Here is a 21,027-nt window from a genome sequence, read left to right as displayed (position 1 = left end):
TACGAGCCAGCATGTTTGGTAGCACGGTGTTGAATGCTGAGCTGAAGTCCATGAAGAGCATCCTTACATAGGTGTTGAGCTGCTTCAAAAGAGTCAGAGCCGAGTGCAGTGCTAACAAGACAGCATCCTTTGTGGAACAATTCTCCCAAACTGCAGGCTCTCCAGGCCAGCAGGGATGACGTCCTTGATGTACTTTAGGAGGATCGTCTTGAAGCACTTCATGATGACGGGGGTCAGAGTGATGGGACAATAGTCATTGAGGCAGTTGATGATTGGTTTCTTGGGGACAGGCATGATAACAGAGAATTTCAGACAGGCGGGAACCGTGGAGAGCTCCAGGAAGAGGTTAAAAATGTCTAGAAAGACCCCTGCTAGCTGGTCCGCACACAATTTAAGCGTCCAGGCTTACACCATGTTTGGACCTGAGAGCTGGATCATTGCTCAGCCGCTGTTCACTAGCACTATACTTTGAACATGGCTGAGAGTCACAGGAAGAAAACCACATACAAGTTTATGAGAAGAAGAGGAAAGCCTCAGTATAAAGTAAACCTTTAGAATTGTTTTTGATTTTATGTCATCTTATTTTGCAAGTTTTAATAGTCATTTCAGTTATAGTTTAGAATTTGTCATATAGGGCCAATGATATTCAGAAAAAAAGCACTGTCTAGTGGCCATTAAGTTTTGTGCTTTTCTATGTGAAGAATATCCCTGGTTACATGAAATGTTCATAAAGACACACAATATATCTTATCTTGTCATGTATATTGAAATATGTCAACATGTGGATTGAGTGAGTTCAAACATAAACAAAGGGAAAAAAAATTAACATCATACTTTGTCACGTCTATAAAAGACATGTCTCTTCTAAAGTGCCCCACTTTTGTATTGCTTGTAAGTTATCTGTATTTAGAGTAAGGGTATATAATACACAAAACAGAGTAAATTACTTTAGCTGTGATGTAACTGTTTTTTTTTTCATATTTAAAATTGTCCGACCATTTTGGGAGAAAGTTCAGTGCTCTATAGATTGTGTATCAATTCCCTCAAGTTGTCAAACAATTATTAGCTGAATTAATTACTGCTAATTACGTCAAACTGGTAAGATGGAGGATTCTTACTTAAACCATAGTATCTTCATGCACCACTGAAATGATAAGCAGATACATCATAGTGTAATACAGGTATACATATCCACCACTGTTTCTAAAAGAAGAGAATCTGCTACCTGTATAAAAAAGGAACTATGTGGTTAAAAAAAACCTACAAAACACAACACCAAAAACCAAGCCTACTTTGTGCAAACAGGGCATTGTAGATGACAGAACTCTGAAATGACACGGGCCTTGTCCCAGAGGACTAGTGACGCAGGCTCCCCTTGCACATAGGGTATAAAATAACTTGTTTGTGTGGGGGAGGTGTCGTTAATGCACGGGCCAGGTGGGCTGGGCCCAGACTCCTTGGAGAAAATGAGGTCTACATGGGACGACTTTACAAGCTAAAGGCCGGACACACTTCAGAAACAGCTGTCAACTGCATGAGCAGCTTTTCCTCTGTGGCATTTTGAAGCCAAGAACACAGAGTTCCTCATTCCCACCTGACTCTTTCAGAGTTTTATTACAATGTCTCTCTTTTATACTTTTACGTCTTTTCAATTCTCTTCTTATCTATTCTTTGTTTTATTGCTCCCTTCCCTTGCAGTACTCTTTCCCACAACATCTCCCAAGTCTCTTTCGCACTTTCCACACCAAGGCCAGTTCTGCTTATCTTTCTATGCAGAGAATGATGGTGGGTGGCAGATTTGACATGCTTTCCTTTGACCTTGACCTCTAGGGTGACTGGGCCAGGTGCCACATCTGGCCCTGACTTAGGGTTCTTTCAGGGTGGCTGGGAAACTGGACTGTCTGGCCTTGTGAGCCTAGGGGCCCCCGTGCTGTCGAGTGTCCCGGAGTTAGAGGAGGGCTGGATGAGGACACCCACGAGGTAAAGGCAAGGCAAGGACAACATTAAAGGCCCACTGAAGTAGCAAACCTTGTCAGACCCCGATCCTTTCATTTCAGGAAGAGCTCAAAACACCATATTGCTCTCTCCTGTGTATGAAGCATATAGTAAGCCATATAACACATGATTGAATCTAATCACTGTGTCCATGTGTTATTAGAAGAAATTAGTAGTGGCAAACAACTGAAATCAGCCAGTTCCCTAACAGAGAGTGAATGCCTTTGATCAAATGGGTGGAAATTTGTCCATACACATCATCTCTCCTTTCTTTCTGCCACGTCTACATCTTTATGATCTCTAGAGCTCTTATCCTGAATACCATGCACAAACAAACATGTATTTATAAAATGTTTCTCCTTTCATTTTCTAATTTTCTATGAACACTGCAATATGGAAAATAATTAGTAAGATGTTTACAAAAGTTGTTTGACAGGTAGTGTCTAAGAATCTAGAATATTACTGTGAGAGATTTGATTCTGGCATCATTTATAAAAGTTTTTTTCTTACTATTCTATCTGCTTTCCCTAGTCTTTATCTGTGCATATTTGCTGAAATTCCTATGACTGGGAACCATTTAAGTGCTGATATCCATTAGCATGATCCAACCTTGAAATAAAAGTCTAAAACTTATTTTACCACTACTACATGTTTGTATTACATAATGTGTAGTATTCTTAAGATGTGTTTTATGTTTATGCTTTGTGGATAGTAAAGTTTCAAAGCAGTATTTACAGTCTAATTTTGTAGGACCATGCATTGGCATAAAAACACACCTAATTTAAGCAGAAGAAAATCTAGCAAAACAAATGATGAATTATTTTACATAAAATGCGTGAATCTGACATATGATGAATACGAGATGACAAGTATGCTATTTGGAGAGGATGCAAACCAAATGCAGCTACACTTTTTCATTCTTCAAAATAAGAGCATCCAATAGAGGTCATGTATAAAGAATTCACCCTCATGTTTAGGGGTTATCATAATATCACAGACTTATTTTGCGAGATAAAGCCACATAAAGTTAAAAACTGTATTATGCATTGAGAGACAGTTCATTTTATATCGGGAGATCTCATGCTGCAAGATCTCGTTGCACCCCCATTAACAAAGGAGCACCTAAAATAATAAATGGAAATTTACAGTTTGACATGCATAATTCAAGACATTAATTTTTGCAGTAACTGTATTACATTACCAGTTTTCTGCTTTACTCCTCCACTACACCTCCAAATGTGGGCCTGTTAAAAGGCCAGTGAAAATTGGAAGAAGTTATGTGCTCATAGCAGAGAGGCAATGTGGGGTTGGAAGAGAGTCTGTTCTGGTTTCTGGTTCAATTATGTGAACATTTTATATAAAATTTGTTCAGCCAGGAAATAAATTACCATGGAATGCTGAGAAATAAGCACTACTAGAAACTGTAAAGAAAACCTATATGCACCATATATATGCAGTCATCCCTGTATAACAACACCAAAATTCTAATCTGCTAAGCCTGATAACATATTAACACAAAATGTAATGGCTAGCTATGGACATCACAGACAATCAGTTTAGCGACAAACATCAATCATGACAATCACAAGTCGCGTACTGGACATACCTTTGCCAGACCTCGATTTGCAAGTAGGTTTAAAGACCTGGCAGCGATCTGAGCATTTACACAAGACCTTAACTTTGACAGAAAAACATATAGCCACATTCATAAAATATGTCTCAGAGAGGCCAAGTCTGTTGGAGGAAAAAAAAAAGTTTCCAAACTATATGGGGGGCTACAAAAAGGGTCTTGCAAAGGGAACCCTCAGAGAGGCATGCTCTAGACTCTTGCTTCCTTCCCCCCTGCCTCTCCAAATCCAGCCAACAGCTTGCAACTATTAAGGGGAGATCCTGCAGTGACCTTACGTGCAGCAATTCCTTTCACCTTCAAAGGCCCATGAAGTGGAACAATACACAGCAAGTTATCCAGAACTACTTATACACAAGTCTTTACCAAAACAAAACAAAAAACAAGGGTTCTTTACTATTCTGGGAAGCAAAGTAAAATAAATGAGTAGAATTATGTTATGTACAGTCATGTTAAAAGGTATTCCTCAAATGTAGGCTGTTTTTACCAGGTAAGAATATCCTATTCTACCTAGGTCCTAAAATGAGGTAAATACTATTGTAACTATAAACACACAATATCCTAAACAGAGTCAATATTGATATAACAAGATTTTGAAACTTTGGGTGGAAAAAAAGCAGAGGTGCCACTATTCAGATGAACTTGAGTAGCAACATTCTCACACTATTGTATATCAACCTTTTGATTTGTGTTTAAAAACATACTGCAGTAGGGAAGTAAAGCTCTGAAACCACCTTCCTATTAATTTAGGACTGTAACATACAGTTTGTTCAACATTTAAACCAGCCTGCCACATATTTCATCAATGTAGTCAAAAAACTGCCCCTTACCTCCTCAGCTCTTACACATCATATATTGCACATTAGCACTTCTGCTGCAGACATACCGCAACTGCAACTTAAATGTTGCAGCAATGACCTAATAATATCACTTATTCACACACAAACCTAAGCAGATAGTTTATTCAACTACAGGGTCATGGGATGTGGAAAGCCAAAGTGAAACTCAAGACATCACCTCAATTAATTGAGGAAATAATTATTTGGCACTTGGGGGAATCCATTAAAGATTTACATTTGATTCCTAAGTGGTAAGTTTTGGCTTATTAGGATAATAATAAATCGATTACAGGAGATGGTGACATAAAAAATGATGAACCCTGTCATGATGCAGCAGGACCCTTTGATCTCCATTGTACATAAAGTTTTCACAATGTGGGCACAAAAATCTAACTTTTTAGATCATTCATAATTTGTTGTCATATTCTGTTAAGATTAATATGTTGGCAAACCAATCATTTTGCGAAATATATTTAAAATAAAAACAGATAAGATAAATGGGTGAAAAGCTTCCACTTGAGCGTCTTATCCATTCAAGTGAATACAAACTAGGATTCCTATTTTCTTCTGTGGCAGCCTTATCTCTATGTAAAGGAAATAAATTAAGGATATTAATTTACAAAAAAAAACTGAGCAGGGTTTCACATTTGGTTCAGTAAATCGGTGTAGTAAGTCCACATGAATTAAAAGTCAAAATAATAAAACTTTTGACTTTTTTGAGCAACAAGAGGGTGCAAAAAGTAAAGAACAACAGATATGCTATAGAGCAAAATGTATTTATGGGTGTGGTGGTAGCACAGGGTTAGCACGGCCCATGTACACAAGCCTCAGTCCTTGATATGACAATGACTTTCCAGTTTAAAATCACCATCCATTTTCAAACCATATTTTTTGACAATAGGGTTTCTATAGTCTGCCAAACATACCAAGTCTATGAGAGAGGAAGACCCACTAGTGATATTAGGACAAGAAATTATTACCTCAGTCTTATTTACATTTAAATTGAAAATGTTAAAAGCCATTCCTCAAGACATTCATTTCAACTTTGAATGAAATAGTCATCATCCTGTTTTAGGGGCAGATAAACCTGAGTAATATCAGCACAACAATGGAAAGCAATCTTATGCTTCCTAAAAATGGAGCCAATGTGCAAGAGATATGAAGAAAATAACAGAGGTTCAATAATTGAGCCTTGCGGGACGCCACCTAACAACTGAATAGATAAGGATCTGCAATCATTTAGTCCAACAGCAAATGTTCTCTCAGCCAGATATGACTGGAACCACTCTAGTGTCGTACCCTGGATACCTGCGCAATGCTCTAAGCAAATCAGAATGGTATGGTTCACTGTACCGAAGGAAGCTGGACCAGGACGGCATAGTTTCCTGAATTTGTTACAAGGAATGATGTCATTATTTACATTCAACAATGCACATTCTGTGCTAAGAAAACATTTAAAGCATAAAGCAATTTCAATAACCTAATTTTCCAGCAGAAAGCCTTTCAATTGTTTAAAACAATTTTATTCAAAATCTTAGAGAAAGATGGAAGCCTTGAAATAGGCCTGAGGCTTTATTGCATTGTGGGATCAAGTCCAAATTTTTTGATCAGATGCATAATCCATCATTACTTAGGAATCATTGGAATAATTGGAAAGCAATTATTATGCTAAAGGTTAGTTTCAGTTTTTGTTTAGTACGTGTAAGTATGAGACTGTTTTTAAAACACGGTTTAATCTTTTTTAGTGGGAAAGGAATTTTACAATGTGTGGATGACTGAAAGCTCTGGTAAAATACCACTGTGACCTTGTTTTCCCTTTAACTTTAACACCACTGCTGACAGAGAAATATAGATGTAACAAGTTTTGGCAGAGGAACAGTAAAGATGTGTGGAGGGAGTCACTATTCTATTGTCACAACATAATGGGGGCATGAGATTGACCAAGATTCCCACAGAGACACCAGTCTATTGCGTGGCAACCAATGGAAAGCTTATGTGCACTGCTTGTTTCTGAGTTAGATAGAGAGTATGTAAATGAATGAGAGTGGCAATTAGCGAGGAAAAGACTGAATGACACTGAGAGAATGGAGGAGACTATGTGAGAGTGAGATGTGATGGTTTAATCCTGAAAGAAGCAAGATTCATGAGTTCAATACCACAAGATCTACCTCGTAAAGTTGTAAGCCATCTGTTTGTTGCTGGAACATAAGGCTTTGGGAAAATCAGTCTACAACACTATTAAGTCCAAATGCATGAATTAATTTAAAGTTTGCTTTTGTCTTTTATAGATTTGGAGGAAATACAAGACATTTATTGGCAATGTGAGGTGGACCCATAATTGCATTGATGGTGGGACTGGGATACATCAATTTAGTTTCTTGGAAGTTAGGAAAGCCATCATAAAAGGCTTTTGTGCAGAACACTGTCAAATTCTGTTTCATGAGGGTGTCACTAAGACAAACTTAAATTGTGCATTATCTTTTTAGTAAGATTTTACAACAGTAAAACCTCACAAAAAAAGCTAAGTAAGGCCTGTAAAGTATAACAAAGTATTTTTTATTTATTTATTTATTTTTTGCTACTTAATAAATTTTGTTTGAAAAAGCTGAGACTCTGGAGCAGAACTTGAACCCACTGTATATCCCTCCTGGCCTGGGAATGAACGAGATGCCCAGAAATAACTGGAGATTGTCGGTTGGGAGAGGGATGTCTGTGTTGCCGTCCTAAAGACGTTACAGACACAAATCAATCTTTGATAAATGGAAGTTAATGAAATAAGATAAAGGCCGAAAGGGTCAAGTTACACCAAATAAACATTAAAAGTCTTAGTCTGCACAAGGCCTCATAAAGACTTCTTTTCGAGGAGAAGAAGCTACGTGCACAACTGTTGCACCAAGCTGATTGATCAGATCAATTGTGGGAGAGAAGAATTAAGTGTTTGAGATATCTGAGTCTGAACCTTAAGTTGTTTCCTGCTAACCTGCAGGGAAAAATGCATTATAGCTTTATCTTGTTGTAGTTACCCTACTCATGTGCCATTGAAATGGGAAAGTCATGGTTCTCCTGAGAAACCTATGTATATCTAGATGCTGTGGTAAATGTCTGATGTCAAAACCCCATACAGTTGTGGAATTAGTGGAGAATATCCCCCTCCCTCTCACCACCCTGCCATTGATGAGTAGAACAGCAGCTGGATACCAGTTGAATTAGACAGACATGGCATGGCTTATCTGGACGAAGCATGCCATGTTTTTTTCTTTGTGATTTAACTTTTTAAATCCATCTGGCCCAATCTCGGTACTAGCAGAGCCACGCCTAAATTATCACGCTTTAAAGGTAGGTCAGAAACAGTCACATTTATTTCTTTCCTAAATACCTCCAAAGAGGAGCCCTTAATGTTTATATTTTTCCACAAATTATTTTGGTTTTATGGCACTTAAAACACACAAAGGCTACGTTCACAGTGCAGGGGAAACACGACCCAAATCCAGTCTTTTTGCCCATATGTGACCCATATCTGTCTTTTTCACGGCAGTATGAACAACCCAATTCTGATCTTTTCACTCCCCCAAAAAATCAGTTCTGTGCCACTTCCATATGTGGTACTAATTCAGATACGTATCTGATTATTTTCAAAGTGTCCGCAGTCTGAACAGTCATGTCACATTTTATCCGGCTTTCACGTCACTCTCCTCTCTCTCACTACACATCCACACACAATAGTGGCAGTTAGCACTCCACAAAAGACCATTCTTTATAGCTGTGCTGTTTTCTTCTTACCTTACTTTTTCTTGCTATGATGTGGTCTTAATATTATCGGCTCCCTTTGCTCAACACCTTTTTAATAATAACAAGGAGAGAAGCCGGCCAATATCTGAGTTTTTATTTTTATTTTCAGTTTTTTTTTTTAAACAAAACTTTATCAAAACTTCTAGAAACAATTATTTCTGCAAACAGTGCGCTGCTCTGTAACGTCTCCTTCTGTTATTTGTGCATGCGGGTCGCTTTGTAGTCTTGAACCGTTCAGACAGCAGTATGATGGTGGTCACATTTAATAGTAATATAAATGGCCACTTCAAAAAAAAATCTGATTTCAGCAAAAAAAAAATCGGAATTGAGCATCAACACCTGCAGGGTAAACATAGCCAAAATGTCATTTAACTGCCTATCAAACATCGCTGACTCACCGTGCAGCTTAACTCCACCCACTCCAAGGTCAGTGTCATTAAAAACTACAGAGTCATACCTTTTAAAAGAGATACAGCACGTCTCTGTCCCAGCTGTTCTGTTCTTGTAATCTCACTGCGTAACAGAGCTTGCAAAACTCTCCTTCCCTGCTGCTGTGTGCACAGTGACAGACTGGCCCTTTCTCAGGAGCTGCAGCTATGACCAATTAACTATGTAACTTTCAGCCTCGCTGTTTTTTTCTCCTCCCTCAATGTCTATCACCATAGCAATGCAGATGAGTAAACAGGCCCTTCTAGCAGTGTTTTAAAAAAAAATTTGGTCATGATTTATAATTTCTCTCTTCATTTTATTGAGTTATGCAGTGCACAATGGTACATATTGATTAAATACAGGGTAAATGTTATTACCAAAGACTTTGTCATGTGCAGTAGGAGTTCTACAATGGAAATCAGCATTTGACCTGCTGCCCGATTATAAGGTAAAAAAAAAAAAAAAAAAAACACATTTGGCACAGTTTTGGCATATTTGGATAAATCAGAGGTCCACCTGCCACACTGCCAACTAAAACCTTTGTGAAATAAATATGCTTCAGCTGATTCAGTCTAGTTATAGTCAAGATGTGGATCTACGAAGTGTGAGGTGTCTCCTATATTTTTAACAGGGTTTCCATGTAGTTTTGCGGTATTTATTTTGAAAAATATTTAGGCTAGGCTCAGAAAATTTGATTTTTTTTTTAATAACCTATAAATCAGATAATGACATTTGTAATAGTGGTTCCACTTTGAAAAAAATAATCTTTAATTCCTTAGGGTCACACAATTACTAAAATTTACATTTACACTTTATAACCCTGGAGCTGTACTTGATATATGTCAGATATGTAATTTCAGGCAGAAATTGCCCCTGAAACCGTTTTGGCCTACAGAGTTAAGTAAAATGTTCGTCTCTTTAGGGTTCAAACTACATATTAGTGTCATTTCCCAAGAGAAAGCAGTGAGTGTGTGTAAAGTTTTTACATTTAACTAATTTTCAATTATCAGCATCTCGTCGGTCGAGAGTTGTCAGATGGACAACAGGAAAGAGAAGATACAATTTGCCTCTAAAAATGTGTGCATTGAAAAGCACAGACTTTTTTTTTAGTCTTAGCTTTAACAAAGACAAAAAAAATATTTTTCATAACAATTCTTCAGTAACAATTTGGCAAATTGAAATAAACTAATCGACTGTGGTTTAAACAAGAATGCTGAGTTCTGACAAAACAGGAAATACTTTGCGTCTTTGTCTCCCAAAAAGTTCATGATTCATCATGAATCATCGGCTGAGAAGAGAGAACTTGTCAGTAATAAGTTACAGATTCTTTTGTCATATATTGTTTCTTTGTTTTTGTTTTGTTTGCCTGTAGAGATTTTTTATTCAGCTCCATCCTGTTGTCTGCCACACATCTGTTTTGCCTGGGAAAAAATGAGAATCAGGTGTAATACCCAATTTTGGTCTAACTGACTTGATCGAACAAGGTTGCTAATAAGGATAAATATTTTCTGTGAGTGATAAATCATTCTAAATGATTAACTCCAAGTCAAGTAAAATTATAATAAATAAGGAAACAATACTGATTCAATACATGCATTACAAAATCATATTCAGATTTATTAGAACTCTAATAATTGAACACAATTATTTGTCAAAGAACTAAGCATTTATTTTGCAAGTAAGAAGCCTCAATTTTGCAACCGATTAACAAGGAAATCTAATTATATCTAACATCTGGCTTTTCAGCTGTTCCGATACCAATTGCTTTTATCAAACTAATTTCTTAGTGTTTCCTTTTTGTTCCTCACCCATAGTAAGCTTTACTTGACCCTTGCTTCTGGCAGCTGATAAACCAAGCCATGATTGGTAATTTCAGAGCAATTTGTTTTATCTTTTCCGATCATTTCAAAGGGACCCAGGAAGGGAAAGCACCACTCAATTGTTGTTTTCACGCAGGCGTATGGCATCATTCTCGATGCAGAATCTGCCTAGGTAATCAGAATTATTTCTTGATAGTGACACTTGCTTTCTATTTCAATTGTATTCACTGTTTTAAAAACATACAGTTTCAAAAGAAGACAAAATAAATTAGCTGTTTAGAAAATATTTATGGTTACAAACATAGCCAAGGGCTTGGATATCTGAGTTAGTAGTATGGTTAAAAAAAATTAGTGTCTGCTGATATAGTTAATAGCTTGCTGTTGGGTTTAGAGGTGCATAGCCACTTAATTGACTTTTTGTTTATTTATGTAGCTCTCTCTGGTTGCATACAAAGTTTTTCTGAAAGATTATCACATCCTGCTGTAGTATTAGTTGTTATTTTTGGTGTTTTATGCTTTGACTTTGCTCAGTTTGTTAGTAAATAAAACCTTCCCTGTTTATTTGTGATATAAAACGGAAGTATGTATTGCGCACACACAGCAGGAGATAAAACAAGGAAGCGGCTAACGGCTATTAGCATCTCTCAGCGAAACAATGAAGAATGGTCCAAGATCAGGTGGAGAAATAAAACGCAAAATAATATATGATTCCAAGAGGAAAAAGACTGGAACGTCGCTGGGAATACAGTATGAACGTTGGTGTTCACTGAAGTGGACGCTAAACTTGCCTATTGCTCACATGTGACTGCAGAGTTGATTGACGTGAGTAAATGTTCTGATATGAGGCTCTTAAAGTTGCTGTAGATCTGTGTATTTAAATAATAACAGTTGGTCTTCGATGACACCGAGCTGCCATATTACTGCAAGGCATTGCAGAGGGTCAGGCTCGATCCAGCATTATTTACAAGTGAATTATTAATTAGGCCAACCAGCAGTGTCATAGTTCTACGATACTGCCGGTAGATGGCGCCACATTTGTTTATATCTGCTCATTGTGCCATTGTGGGGCTATATTTAGCCTCAAAAAGGACCATCAAAACACTATCAGGATGGTTTCTTGGTGTATATAACCTTTATCATGATCAAACGGTTTTTGGTATTTTTTAAAGCATATAATGTGGCTATATACCTTTAATGAGGTCAGGCTTTTAGGATCCCATTGTTAATTTGGCAAATACCATGGCATAACAACAACATTCCTTGCAACAAGTATGTTTTATATCAGAAACTAATTTATCTCATGTTTTTTAGAGATTTCGGTCGAGGCCTTTCACCACAGTGTACAGATGTTTCTGTCTGGATCTATACCAGTTTCCAGTTTCTAAAATAGATTAGTGTGAATGTATAATAAATGGACCTCCATTTCTGTGTCGCTAGTCTTTATCAAAGTTACAGCAGAAGTAGAAAGAAAGCAAGAGTGGGACTATTTAAAGACTTACAAAAATTTGATAGAAGAGATCATTTCGAAATCACATTTTGAATAAAGCTATGAGTGTTTTTGCATTCATTACCCTTTCATATTATGTTATTTAATCTTTTCTTCTATATCTGAGTGACATTTTGACATTTTAGACAACACTAATCACTTGTTTTATAAAATTAGAACAATAAGAACATATTCAACATATTCATTTCCTGCAATATAATTAATAATTTATTTTGGGGGGCTATGCTAATGTAATTAACTTTATTCATATATACATAAATGTTTAACATGCAAATAAATGAATTAACCATACCAGAAATGGTGTGATATTTTAGGAAGTATGAAAATATGAAGAATACAGCTATCATGACATAACCATTGGCCTTAGAATCCTGACTACATTCCTTTTCAATGATTCAAGTCCTGAAAACTGACAGAAGACTATATTCAATGTTTTTGTGCTTGTTGTAAGGGTATGACTGCTCGTCTAAATCTAATGTAATGTGTACCCCTTTTTTTCATTAAAAAGCTTTTTATTTGAAAACATCAAAAATGCTTCCAATCTTCTAACGCACAAAGGTATGGTATGTTAAAGTATGATTAAAACCAGCTGGCAGGCTGAGCCCCAGCAGGGGAAAGAAGAGTGAAAACAAACTCTCAACATGGCTTATGGGACATTTAGGCAATGCCACTGAAGAGTTAGGCGCACTCCCTACCCCATCTTCACGAGCAGTCATTTTAGGATTTGGTTACAAGCTAGGGTGTGGGAAAATAATGCAATTTAAAAGAAAATATTAGAACATTGACACTATTCTGATGCAGTGTGATATCACTACAAACAACCCTATAGTAACCATACAGTAGTTGTGGAATTATTATCACTTGCATTTTAATGCATTAGTTTATATTACAATTATTTACTATAAAAAACAAGGTTTTTATTTTTTTGTACTGAAGTAACCCTGCTTTATATATTCTTATTGTGCAAACTTCTCAATAATTTAATATTTATCTCATTATCACAAAAGAAAAAAAAACTCAAACATCAAGATGGAAGTATTTCTTTTGATCTATCGGTTTATAATAGATAATGTTGACTTGGTCAACTATGCAAGGGATTACATGTAGTAATCTAGCTGTAGTTTATCTAGAGTGATTCTGAGCAGATGAGTATGTACTCTCTAGGAAATTAAGTTTTTCCAGGCACAATTGGCGATGTCAACAAAGCTTATGTAAACCTATATCTAGCAAATATTTGGCCAGATGTCTGAACAATGCAAAAAAGTTGGTCAGAATGACACAGTTTTAACATCTTTTAGTTTTCCTTTCTACCTCATCCAATCCCCTTAATTGAGTCCAATACCAAATAATATCCCAATCTCATCTGCTTCATCCTAAGTTCACTACCGAAATATTAATGAGGATTGTAATTCAAGTTCCAACTTTGGAATCTTCAACATTCTTTGTAACACACTGGGTTGAATACCCAAACAGGAATTCAACCATGGGTCAAGTAGTGAAAGTGAATCAAATCCAGCTACTTTACTGCCCTATCTATGTCAATTCTAAATTTAAAAAAGTATAAAACAAAAATTGTTTCCTTTTCGTGCATGATTGTTTTCTTGTAGCAGAGGAACGGTTTTCCATATACCAAAAATTACACTCCATCTAATATTTATTGTATTTTATGTCTAAATTAAGCACCAAAACTTTTCTTCTCACAACAGGATTAAACCTGGTTTGAACTTTTTTTTGGGAAGAATACCAAACTGTTAAAACCCTCAAAGGATTTTCTTTTTGAAAACAACACATTTGTTACTCTACATACCAACACAAGATGTTGAGAACATGTTTCTCTTTGAAGTAGGATCCAACATACCAGCTCCTAACTTATGACACAACCCATGGCCAGCTTTCCTTTCACCCAGCTCAACCTCATATTGTCTCTGTTGTTTACTAGAGTCTATGAGCTCTCATAGAAAAAAATGTGTTTAGTAAGTTCTGCCGATTCCCCTGTAATAGACTAGGCTCAGAAGATATGGAGATGAAACAGTATCAATTAGCAGCAGAACTAGTACAAAAGTGAGACCACTTCCCTTGTAGTTACAACTAACATTATTGTGCCCCTGATCCTAGAACATGAGACCTATACATTTGAGAAATAAACTATCCAAACAAAATCATGGACCTCTTGAAATTTGGCTGAATAGCTGAATAACATTGTATCCACTGAGACCCAATTTACACATCTGGCCGGGACACATCTACTTAACATCCATCCATTTTCTAACACTCTATCTCTTGTTGGGTCGCGAGGGGTGCTGGTGCCTATCTCCTGCTCATCTCTGCCTGCCTGCTCATTTAGCCAAGACTCATCTGCCAAGACTGTTACTGCTTGCCTGCCTCATTCTCCATTATTTATTTATCATATATTATTATTTCAATAAACCTTTTAAACGTATTTAGCTAAATATCGGGTTCACCTGTAGTAATTCATAATAGTTATGGTAGTTTGCTAATCTAGAACCTACAAATATTTCACAATACAAAGTAGAAAAAACATCTTTGTTCTAGGATTACTCTCTGTGCATACAAAAATTATAAATAAAGTTGTCTAAGTCTAAGTCTAAGCCTAAGTGAAAAAAATAATTAAGACAATTACCAAAGGTGGGCAAGGTCAGTACTATGCAAAATTGCTAAATAGTCCAGAGCCAAACCACCGACTTTGCAGACCTCAGTTACCATCTTAAAATGTATAGTTCAAGACAGTTGAATTAGAAAAAGATTAAATCTTATTATGGCTTGTTTAGAAATATTTTCAGGGGAAAGCATCTCCTCTCTAAAAGCAATATGGCGGTGCAACTTAGGCTTGCTAAGTATTTTGTAAATTAACCACAAGACTCTAAAGACACTAAAGTAGAGATGACTGGTCATGACAGACCCAACATTTCAGCTGAACCATCACATTCCAAACTTCCAGCATAGTGGGGGAGTTGGTTAGGGTTTGGGCTTGTTTTGCAACTACTAGACCTGGGCCTTTCCGATCAATTTGTACTCTTCTGTAGAGTAGAGTATTCTAGACTTAAAGCACATCTGTCTCAAAGCTAAAGCATTGCCAAAATACACAAATGTAACTGTAAAGTGAACCCCAAACAACAGCACATCTATATTGGAATAGATTTTTAAAATATAACAGTAAACAATGTGCTATATGTGGTCCCAGTCAAAATCCAGACCTCAATTTGACTGAATTGCTGTAATGGTGCCTCTGTAGCAGTTCATAAATAAAACACTCACAAACCTTACTGAACGGAACCAATGCTGTACATAAGAGTATGCCAAAATCTCTTTACATCAAAGTGAGAGACTTACTATAAAATATTGCAAAATATCATTGAGTGGTTGTTGCTTAAGGCTGTTCTATAAACTATTGAATTATGGGTTGTTCTTGGTTGTTTTTCCACGACTGTCCTAACAGGACACTTAACCTTATTTTTTCCTTAAATTAATACCTTTCCAAAGGGTAAAATGGATTGACTCTCTACAGAGAAGATTTTATAGACATAGAGAACTTACAAAGCTAAAAATCTGTAAAATTTTTCAAGGCTTATAGAGAATAGTGCAGACTATTTCATCTTAAATGTACAGTAACAGGCCTGGTTAGGTAAGCAACTACTGCAGCAAACAAGCAAGAATATACTCTTCCATACACACATCTTGGCAGGAGCTGCCTGAAATGAGTCAAAAGCATTTTGCTAAGTAATGTCAGAGTAATGGCTAAAAACAGAGACGTGTAGGGCAATAATAAAGATTATAATATATATATATTTATTTTTTTTTGGGGGGGGGGCAAAAGAGAGGTAAGACAGATCTTCATACTAGGCTCAAAGCTAACCGTCATAAGCTTAACATTCCACGGCTACATCCGAATTCCCTTCATGGGGTCAATGGCAAGAACTATCGTGGGTAGGAAAGAAGCTTCGGACTGCTGTGCCAATTTCAGACAGCCTTTAACTCTGACGTTATTATGTGATAGAAACACAAATGTATGAGTCAAATCCGGGCTTACAGCCTTCCGAAACTGAACTATAAAGTGCCACTCTCTTCTCTCTGGCCATTTTTGTTCATTTCCGTGAGATGGGCAAGGATTCGTTATAGCTGGAGCTGGACGATACAGAAAAAAAAGCATATTGATAAAATAGAAATCATATTGATCAACATCAAAGTGCAGCCCTGACCATTTTATGCTGTTGCTTAGCAACCTATTTTTAGATGCAGAACACACAAAAACTGAATTAAACTTAACCCTTTATTCAACCAAATTTTTACCAAAACTGCAAGTTTTTCAAGGAGAAAAAAAGAACCTGTGCTCTCTAAACTCTTTGAAGGAGGCGGAGCTTGGTGATGGAGCATTCCTGGATCTGCATTTGTGATTAGTTGGGAGGATCTAATGGCTGTAATATTAACCTGCTGTATTTTTTGGACTATAAGGCGCATTTAAAATCCTTACATTTTCTCAAAAATTGATGGTGCACCTTATAATTCGGTGTGCCTTATCTATGATTAAAGTCGTTATAACTGACCAATTTTATGTGGTACAATGCGCTCAAAAATGTGCAAGTACAACTTTGGTAAGCAACAAGGCTGTTCTGCGCAATGGATATTTGGAGCATTACGGTACACTGTGTCACTACCTGACCGGACCCCTGAGCTTTCTACAAGACTGCCTGACTGTAATGTCAAAACTAGAAGTGCACTCATGTGAAGGCCCCTATATACCTGGGCGTAGTTCACACTGTGGAGGTCCGCGTGTACTCAAGGTGGACTCTGCACCATACAGGTACGTGTCAGACTATAAACTTCTCTGAGACAAGAAGTCTTTACATCAAATTGTTATATGTGACACCGAGCTAGATACACTGAGCTGCTTCAAGCAGGCAATCGCAAGGACGTGCGGCATCACAATCCATCTCTATTCTCACTGACAGGTGTACAGTGGGAGCCTGCTGGAAGAGAAATGGCTCTAAGTGCTCAGCTAGCTAATCACACATTTTACCATCCATTCCGCCACTTCGTCCCACTGGCAGAAAATATGGGAATTGTAGGAATTTTCCACAAGAAATGTAGAACAGTACGCTCAACTATGAAGGGTAAAACGTCCGTAGAGAGTCAGCGCGGAGTCCACGCAACTCACAGCATGTGCACAGGACGCTCGAGTATGTGGGAACCTTTAGGCAGCCCGCGCCCAGAGTACGGGCTAGCAACAATACACCTAGTAAGTTAATTAAATCTAAAAGTTACAAATATTTTGCCCGTATGTTGTTAGAAACGGCAGTGTAGTCCAACTACTCTGTCCTCCCAACAGAGACAGATAGATCCCTCTCTCAGGAGAGAGCTGTGTACATGAAGGGGCGGAGTGATATTACACACTTGGTAAGAATATTTAGTGTGCCTTATAATCTGGTGCGCTTTATATGTAGACAAAGACATGTTAATTCACTGTGCGCTTTATAATCCAGTGTGCCTTATGGTCTGAAAAATATGGTACATGGCTAGAAAGCAAAACGAAAGAAAAACAGTTATTCTATTGAACTTTTTACTAACCCTTTTTTTTCTATCATTGATATATGTCTATCGATTCATATAAATTGGTATTGAATTAACCTCCGGTCCTACTTTTAGATCCTTAGCGCCAGCAAGGGACATCATGAGGTTCCTATGCTAAATTAGCCGTGGGAGAAAGCATACAGGCTCCTTTTTCTACCTCCTTCCTTGCTGACTGCACTATTCGGACAGCACTTATTATGGTGACCGCTGACGAACTTCTGCTATGGGTAAAGAGTTCTTCCCAAATAACCCCCAGATTCCACATCCCCAGCTCCTGTACACATCCGCTTCATTCCAGACTGCCTCTGTGAGTCCGTGAAAAGCAACGGCTACTATATCCGTGGTTACACCGTCTTGCTCCGCTCTGAGTTCCTTGGACCTCAAGGAGAGCATGCGCAAGAGGTACGAGTTCACGCGCTAAAAAAGGGATATGAAGGAGCAGGAAACAAAACAAAAAATAGGACAGACGTGCACATCGTGAACAGAACAGAGCAGTTACGGAGGATGTGGAATTTGGGGGTTAGGGTATTCGGATGGACCGGAAGCCTCTTCTAGTAAATGTCCACACTCTTACCTACAAGATGGATGACTGCTACAAATGCCTTCCTGAGAAATATTTTCACAGTTTCTTTTCTTTTTCTCCATGGATGCCATTGTTAATCGTGAAATAACAATGATCAGCTGACTTATTTATATACACATTGACATTCATAAGGTGCTTTGCATTGACCATTTGTGGTTTAGGGGTTAGAACATGAGGTGGAAACTTGTACACAAACGTTTAGGTACAGCTGTGATTTATAAAGGGAGATTTCTTGCTGGTGCTCATGGTTTTATAAATCAGGAATTGTTTTTTTATTTTTTTTCAAATCCAACAGACTCAAGAGCAGGTTTTATCTAAGAGCAGTCAAATCAATCACGCCATGACCTGAAGACAGAGTGTATTAAATATTATGATTACTGCTAACCTTTCATATATTATTGATTGCATGTGTGTGTGTGTGTGTGTGTGTGTGAGTGAGAGAGAGAGAGAGAGAGAGAGAGAGAGAGAGAGAGAGAGAGAGAGAGAGAGAGAGAGCGAGAGCTCTCATTTGGAGAGCTGCTACCAAATGAGAGCTGCTAAACTACTTTTCATTGTGTGAAATAATAACAGTATACAATACTCTTCTAGAATACAACAGAAAAAAACACTACAGTGTGAAGTGTGAAGAACCTAATGTGGAGGATTAGAAAATGCCTATTTGCTGTAACTGATATAGCCTTAGTTTGCTTATGAACACAGTCTGATTACTTAATCGAATAAGCCAGTAAAATAAATTACTGTTATTCATTCAAACACTCTTTAATCCACCTATCCCTGAAGTCATCTCAGATGGCAATTTATAGTCACCAATTAGACTAATGTGCCTTTGGATTGGTGAAAGAGACTGGAATACCTGGAATAAAACCACTAACGGAAAATGCCAACTTCCCACAAAAACAGCTCATTCAAGGTATCAATCAAGGACCTCCAGAGCTTCAGGGCAAAGACAAAATAAATGAAAACATAAATCTAGCAATTAGTCAGAGTCCAGCATAATTTTCTTCTGTATACAAGCTTATTGTATGAGCATGCCACTAACCTTCTTAGTCTTGACAGTGGAATGACAGCAGTCTCCTCCATCATAATTGCAGAAGGCCCGGTTGTTGACTGGATCACAGTAGTTGTCTCCCATAAATGGCTATTCAAGGTAAAGAAGAAAGGGGAAATAAAGTGAAACGACTGGACAAATACAAGCAACCTCTCATTAGCTTTCTAAGGGCTAAAGGTTTTTGTTCTGGTTGTCTCTTGAGCCTTGTGAGGTCTTTAGAAGTATCTGAATGAATTTGCTGATGAATCCAATACATTAAAATTTCCTCATTCTTCAATGTCACTATTTAAGCCCTTAGTCAGCTAGACCCGTAAATCAATCGAGGGCACCATAAACTATAATCAGCACAAAACGCGCCAGTATGGTGATTTATTGGATTGGCCCCACCCTCAACGTTTGGGTTACCAATCAGTTGGCTTCAACTGAGCAGATTACATCATTCTTTCATGAAACAAAGTTAAACACATCAATTTTGAAAGAAGCACATAATGCAGTATTTGGACATTACTGAAAAGGCTGTTGTGGGACTTTCATCATTGAGTGCAGTTAAAAATACATTACATTACTGATTCATCAGACTGTCTATAGTCTGAAAGAGGGTAGAGATACCTAAATACCTCATCTCATTGATCAGTCGCACAAAAGACCAGTCCTCACCTATGCTCTGTGTTTTATTTTTACAACATCTGACCATTCATTTCCTGTCTGTAACAATTTAGCCAAGTACAGCTCATAAAACTTTATGTTCTACCTTCGATGGTTCTTATTTTATAAGAGGTTAAATCATTAAAGTATATCAGAGCACCATGTGATGGGTGTGGAATATCTTGCTAAGGTCTTATACTAACCTCACATCCTTTGATGCAGTGGAGCAATTCAGGAGGAGGATACCATTTCAGTCCCATTGTGCACACTATGCTCTGTAAGACAAGACAACATGTGTTTGTTCAGTTAATTAAGAAATATTGCCACTTTCAGTGATCCTTAACATGTACACAGGCACACCCCCAAAAGGAACATAAAGCTCTTAGTGCAATAAAATGCCCATAGGCCTGAATCTGGGGTGAGGGGATGCAGGAGAGAGAAAGACAGGTTTTGTTTACTGCATAAGTAAGATAGTAAAGTTTGTATTTTAAAGTGCCATCCACTGCAAAAGACTGGCTGATCTCAGGTGCTCCAAATCTCAAACCTACGGTGTCCCAATATCTCCAAAGGTTGACACGCTTTTCTCTTGTTGCTGCAAACTAAGGTATTTTCTATTCCAGTATAGTCAGCAAATCAATGTAAAAATATAGATCTGGGCTTGAAGGTAGCGAGAAAGAACAACAGCAGGATCTGAGGACAACAGGGAGCTGTGCAAGTAATAGTTTTGTTTTCTGTGATTCCATACTGCCAAGAACAGGGATGCAATGATCAGTTTATATATATATATATATATATATATATATATATATATATATATATATATATATATATATATATATATATATATATATGAGATCATATATTTTGCAGCTCTTTTAGTTTTCTTCTTCCTTCGTCATCCTATAGGATGATGTCATCCAGAATCTCATATTCTTTTTTCCTCTATCTGCTTCCCCCCTCTCACACATCCTCCTTCTTTCTCTCTCAGTCAGGCTGTAAATCATGATAATCCATGACTGTGGCCTGGTCTCACCCCTAGCTACGTATGGGATCCTCACCCTCGAAAGCGTCCCCAGGGCACTCATAGAACATAAAAATAGATCTCTATCTCAGCGCCACCACAGACGAGGTCATGTCATATAGAAAATGACTAATTCTA

General features: G+C 37.4%; 1 protein-coding gene across 2 annotated transcripts in view; it reads right to left on the bottom strand.

Annotated features, from left to right (window-relative positions):
- Positions 1-21,027, bottom strand: part of pappaa (pregnancy-associated plasma protein A, pappalysin 1a) — a 137,445-nt gene that overhangs the window by 8,058 nt on the left and 108,360 nt on the right. For both annotated transcript variants that reach the window (XM_012874543.3, XM_012874544.3), the window contains exons 20-21: positions 20,072-20,143; positions 19,215-19,313 (exon numbers count right to left, since the gene is read on the bottom strand). In XM_012874543.3, coding sequence (XP_012729997.1) covers positions 19,215-19,313; positions 20,072-20,143 — 171 coding nt within the window. The remainder of the gene's footprint in view (positions 1-19,214; positions 19,314-20,071; positions 20,144-21,027) is intronic.

The sequence above is a fragment of the Fundulus heteroclitus genome, chromosome 8, assembly GCF_011125445.2.
Source record: "Fundulus heteroclitus isolate FHET01 chromosome 8, MU-UCD_Fhet_4.1, whole genome shotgun sequence".
NCBI classification, from domain to species: Eukaryota; Metazoa; Chordata; class Actinopteri; order Cyprinodontiformes; family Fundulidae; genus Fundulus; species Fundulus heteroclitus.
Note: the sequence above shows the minus strand (reverse complement) of the source record. Positions and strands in the feature narration are given on the sequence as shown.